Here is a 5,963-nt window from a genome sequence, read left to right as displayed (position 1 = left end):
CTATTAAGGTGTCCTTGAAACAACATTTGTGAGAGCAAGATTTCTGAACAGGTCTCGTATCCATGTCTGGCCCAACATAAGCAACATTTCCTGCAGTAGGTCCACTTATTCCAGGAGTAACCCTATTATTTCCATAATTCTGCATAATGGTTCCACCAATCTGCCTTGCAGCCTCTGCATAAGAGACATTATGAGTGATTTTATATCTTTGGGCCTCTCTAGCCTCTTTCTGCACCTGGCATCCACCAAATGCTGCACTGTCCCCCCCCAATTACAACATTTAACCTTGACATTGTCCCCACATTCACCATGATCATGTTCCCCTCCACACTTGGCACATATTTTCTTGTCTTTGCACAGTGCCGCTACATGTCCCATTCTTTGGCATTTAAAACACTTTAATGGAGGTGAAACAAACTCTCTAAAAGTGAAAGCCAGGAAGCCCATCTGTACTTTCTTTGGTAAAACCATCTCAAACATTAATAATAGTGACAGGCTTTCACTTCTCTGCCCCTCTTTCTTACTGAACAGCCTTTTGGCTTCAACCACTATGCACCCGCTATATTTTATATCATCTATGGACATACAGTATATTCGGAAAGTATTCAGACCCCTTGACTTTTTCGAGAGAAAAAAATTACATTACAGCCTTATTCTAAAATTGATTAAATTGTTTTTGTTCCTCATCAATCTACACACAATACCCCATAATGACAAAGCAAAAACGTTTTTTTGGAAATGTTTGCAAATGTATTAAAAATAAAAACGGAAAAATGACATTTACATAAGTATTCAGACCCTTTACTCAGTACTTTGTTGAAGCACCTTTGGCAGCGATTACAGCTTCGAGTCATCTTGGGTATGACGCTACAAGCTTGGCACACCTGTATTTGGGGAGTTTCTCCCATTCTTCTCTGCAGATCCTCTCAAGCTCTGTCAGGTTGGATGGTGACCGTCGTTGCAGAACTATTTTCAGGTCTCTCCAGAGAGGTTTGATCGGGTTCAAGTCCGGGCTCTGGCTGGGCCACTCAAGGACATTCAGAGACTTGTCCTGAAGCCACTCCTGCATTGTCTTGGCTGTGTGCTTAGGGTCGTTGTCCTGTTGGAAGGTGAACCTTTGCTCCAGTCTGAGTCCTGAGCGCTCTGGAGCAGGTTTTCATCAAGGATCTCTGTACTTTGCTCTGTTCATCTTTCCCTCGATCCTGACTAGTCTCCCAGTCCCTGCCGCTGAAAAACATCCCCACAGCATGATACTGCCACCACTATGTTTCACCGTAGGGATGGTGCCAGGTTTCCTCCAGAGGTGACACTTGGCATTCAGGCCAAAGAGTTCAATCTTGTTTCTCATGGTCTGAGAGTCCTATAGGTGCCTTTTGGCAAACTCCATGCGGGCTGTCATGTGCCTTTTACTGAGGAGTGGCTTCCGTCTGGCCACTCTACCATAAAGGCCTGATTGGTGGAGTGCTGCAGGGATGGCTGTTCTTCTGGAAGTTTCTCTCATCTCCACAGAGGAACTCTGGAGCTCTGTCAGAGTGAACATCAGTTTATTGGTTCTTTGGCCGGGCGGCCAGCTCTAAGAAGAGTCTTGGTGGTTCCAAACTTCATCCATTTAAGAATGATGGAGGCCATTTTTTGGTACCCTTCACCAGATCTGCGCCTCGACACAATCCTGTCTCAGAGCTCTACGGACAATTCCTTTGACTTCATGGATTGGTTTTTTCTCTGACATGCACTGTCAACTGTGGGACCTTATATAGACAGGTGTGTGCCTTTCCAAATCATGTCCAATCAATTTAATTGACTACAGGTGAACTCCAATCAAGTTCTAGAAACATCTCAAGGATGATCAATGGAAACAGGATGCACCTGAGCAAATTTTCGAATCTCATAGAAAAGGGTCTGAATGCTTATGTAAATAAGCTTTTTCTGTTTTTTATTTTTAATATATTTGAAAAAAATGAATAGTCATTATGGGGTATTGTGTGTAGATTGATGAGAATAATAAAAAATATTTAATGAATTTTAGAACAAGGCTGTAACGTAACAAAAAGATGGGATTTCTGCCATTGAACTACAATTCCATAAAAGCCGTGCAAGCCAGATGCCTTATTTCCGCCTCTCTGGATATCTGTTTGAGGCGCCCTGAACAGGCCCTTTTCCGGCTCTGAGAAGTGTGATACAGAACGGCAGACGCAAGTGAGTGAATGTTTTTTTGTATTTTCAAGGCCAAAATTGCATGAAAATGCACAATGTCAAACCATCGTACGTGTAACATTGCTCGTTTGACTTGGAGTCAAAAGTAAATGAGTTTATAGTCCAAAGACGTTTTTAAAGCAGTGTTTTTATTCCGTGCGCAAATGATTTCAGCCGGGGCAAATTAACTCAATGCTAACACGTGCGACATGGCTAACTAGCTAGTACCTGTTTAGCGTCCTCCCAGGACCACTCAGCACATTATGTTGGTTTGCAAGATGTTCTGTTTGGTGTTAAACACATGTTAATCTTAAATCACTATTGTAGTTGGTTATGTTTCGCTCATAATGACATTAGCCATGTAGTTAACATTAGTTGGTAGACTCGGGCTGCCTTTAGACTTTTGGGCCTACTGGTGTGTTCGCTCATTCACTTTGTCTTTACGTTTTTATACCGACTACTTCATTAAATAACATTTGTAACTACAGACAGCAATATTTATGCCGTCCGTGTGTAGCCTTGACTACGTTGCTAACATCATTAGTTAACGTTGACGGTATAATGGCTAACGTTGGCTAGCAAGTTAGCTAACTATTCGTGTGTTGCCAGCAGTGGAAGACATTCCTCCCTGATGTTGATGGTTGTATCACGAAGCCTTCTCTCATTCTACTAACTAGTTGAGCCGTGATGTGGTAATATCATTGGTTAGTGTGGGATACCATTATTACAAGGCCTTTTGCCATGGAACTGAGGTCAGACATTGTGGTACCTTGAATCTCGTAATTAAATCCATTTAATGTTACCTGACCAAATATTGTTTCTCTTCAGTGACTTCAGAGTCGTGGGAGACTGCCCCAGCAGTGGCAGAAACGCCAGAAATCAAACTCTTTGGGAAATGGAGCACCGACGATGTTCAGATCAATGACATCTCCCTGCAGGTAAGGTATTTCAATGTTCGACTTGTGACTAGTCACTATAAAACATAACTATTTGTTAATTGTTTGTGTACACGAGACTAGAGTCACGCCTTTACGACCCTCATTGTCCAGGTGTGCTAGAGTACTCGTAGAGTGAACTCCTTTGCATATTCATTGGCTGTAGTCTCTTGTGGCCCAGTCAATCACCAGCTCAGAAACATGAACATCTATGTATTCCCTGTTAACCTGAACATTGAAACCTAAGTTATTGGAAAGTGAACTAGTTTTGATTATGCTTTTTCCTTCAACTCAGGATTACATTGCTGTGAAGGAGAAGTACGCCAAGTACCTGCCACACTCTGGAGGCCGTTATGCCGCCAAGCGTTTCCGCAAGGCCCAGTGCCCCATTGTGGAGCGTCTCACCAACTCCATGATGATGCACGGCCGCAACAACGGCAAGAAGCTGATGACCTGTCGCATTGTGAAGCACGCCTTCGAGATCATCCACTTGCTGACCGGGGAGGTACATACCATCTCTACCTTATCCAACACTGTTTTTTGTGTCCCAAATGGCACCCCATTCCTTTCATAGTGCACTACTATGGTCCTTGGTCAAAAGTAGTGCGCTGAATAGGGTGCTGTTTGAAATGTAGACTTTGCCTTGAACTCCATGCCTGTCAGCCTCCCGCCACTATGCTGGTCTGTCATAGTGACTGAGTATAATCCAGTGGAGGCTCAGATAGACCCAGCTCTAGGAAGCAGGGCTGCCTAAACAAATGGGCAACTCTGTGCCGAAAGGCCTGGAACAAACGCCACATGGAACTTGTCCTGCTTTAAGTCCATGCCTACTCTCCTCTTACTGTTATCACCCCAATTTTACTTCTGTCATCGCTATGTCCCATATGTAGGCTCGGAGTGTCTTTGCCTGTGAGATTTGTACCCCTGAATATGGATTACGGTTGTGGTGGTTGACCTTGTCTCTCCTCTGACTTGTCCTCTCAGAACCCCCTGCAGGTGCTGGTCAATGCCATCATCAACAGCGGTCCCCGTGAGGACTCCACCCGTATTGGTCGTGCTGGTACGGTGAGGAGGCAGGCTGTGGACGTGTCCCCTCTGCGTAGAGTCAACCAGGTAAAATAGAATGCTGGCACATTCTCCACCAACTCTGTGCCTGTTGCCACTTGGTTCACTTCCAAATCTAGGCTACATCACAAGTGAAGTTACAAGAATGAGACTTGTATGTCAATTGTTTGTGTACACGAGGCTAGAGTCACGCCTTTACAAACTCATTGTCCTGGTGTGCTAGAGTACTCGTAGAGTAAACTTCTTTGCATATTCATTGGCTGTAGTCTATTGTGGCCCAGTCAATCACCAGCTCAGATACAGAACCTCTATTTTGATTTGTTTTGTTGTAAAGATTCACAACATAGTTTATTTATATTCTGTGTTGTGTATGGCTGCTTACACTCTTGCATCCTGTCTCTCAGGCTATCTGGCTGCTGTGCACTGGAGCAAGAGAAGCTGCTTTCAGAAACATCAAGACTATCGCAGAGTGCCTTGCCGATGAGCTGATCAACGCAGCTAAGGTGAGTAGTCTCAAATGTGGTTTCAGTACTGTACAGATTTGGTTCTGAACCTCTCTCTGCAGTTTTAATCAAAATGTTCTAGTCTGCTGTGATGTTGGGTGTTTATTCACCAGTGTCATGTCAATTTTTTCGGTTTTGATCAATGTATTGAATGTGTTTTTTCTCGGTCAGGGTTCTTCTAACTCCTATGCCATCAAGAAGAAGGACGAGTTGGAGAGGGTCGCCAAGTCCAACCGTTAAATGTTTGTTGCTTTCTTTAAAAAGAAAAAGAGGAAATAAATTTGAGCACTTCAATTGTGTTGTTTTTAAGATAAATGTGGTATGGTGTTTAGTAACATACTTATAAAGGCCTGAATACATGACAGTTGAGGAATGAGTCAAAGGTTTTAAATTCATTTATTTGGTAATATACAAAGCTACACTAAAATGCTGAATGTGTAGAAATTGAGTTCACATGTTTCAACTGATAGTCCACATATGTAGTTACTTGAATATTATAAGTTAAAGCAGGATCTTAGGTGCATACTACTGATTGGATTTTAATGGGAAGAGAAAGGTCAATGTCAGTGCTTTATCACTAATGAGGACATCGCAACAAAACCTAAGTACTGTGACTCAAACAATTGCAGTTTATTCTGAGTTGCTACACTATATATACGAAAGTATGTGGACATCCCTTCAAATTAGTGGATTCGGCTAGTTCAGCCACACCCGTTGCTGACGGGTGTATAAAATCGAACACACAGCCATGCACTCTACATAGGCAGAATGGCCTTACTGAAGTGTGCGGTTACATTCAACGTGGCACCGTCATAGGATGCCATCTTTCCAACAAGTCAGTTCATCATACACAGCTCAAAAAAATTAAGGGAACACTGAAACAACACAATAACTCCAAGTCAATCACACTTCTGTGAAATCAAACTGTCCACTTGGGAAGCAACACTGACAACTTTCACATGCTGTTGTGCAAATGGAATAGACAACAGGTGGAAATCATAGGCAATTAGCAAGACACCCCCAATAAAGGAGTGGTTCTGCAGGTGGTGACCACAGACCACTTCTCAGTTCCTATGCTTCCTGGCTGTTTTGGTCACTTTTGAATGCTGGCGGTGCTTTCACTCTAGTGGTAGCATGAGACAGAGTCTACAACCCACACAAGTGGCTCCGGTAGTGCAGCTCATCCAGGATGGCACATCAATGCGAGCTGTGGCAAGAAGGTTTGCTGTGTCTGTCAGCGTAGTGTCCAGAGAATGGAGGCGCTACC

At 43.3% G+C, this 5,963-nt stretch overlaps 1 protein-coding gene across 1 annotated transcript; it reads left to right on the top strand.

The window, feature by feature from the left end:
* Nucleotides 1–2,107: 2,107 nt before the first annotated feature.
* On the top strand, nt 2,108–4,990 carry LOC311117059 (small ribosomal subunit protein uS7). The gene is made up of 6 exons (XM_084157479.1): nt 2,108–2,196; nt 3,022–3,131; nt 3,424–3,633; nt 4,113–4,241; nt 4,598–4,696; nt 4,868–4,990. Coding segments are annotated over exons 1-6 (618 nt in total). The 5' UTR covers nt 2,108–2,195; the 3' UTR covers nt 4,937–4,990.
* Nucleotides 4,991–5,963: the final 973 nt, after the last annotated feature.

Source organism: Coregonus lavaretus (assembly GCF_964263955.1).
Source record: "Coregonus lavaretus genome assembly, chromosome: 3".
Taxonomy (NCBI): Eukaryota; Metazoa; Chordata; class Actinopteri; order Salmoniformes; family Salmonidae; genus Coregonus; species Coregonus lavaretus.
The sequence above is the reverse complement of the archived record's forward strand: the minus strand, read 5'-3'. Positions and strand labels throughout refer to the sequence as shown.

What these genes read in the sequence shown, in the direction of transcription:
- LOC311117059 (XM_084157479.1), top strand. An exon ending in TCCACTTGCTGACCGGGGAG is followed by an intron (nt 3,634 to 4,112) that starts GTACATACCATC and finishes TTGTCCTCTCAG; the next exon opens with AACCCCCTGCAGGTGCTGGT. An exon ending in CTCTGCGTAGAGTCAACCAG is followed by an intron (nt 4,242 to 4,597) that starts GTAAAATAGAAT and finishes CCTGTCTCTCAG; the next exon opens with GCTATCTGGCTGCTGTGCAC.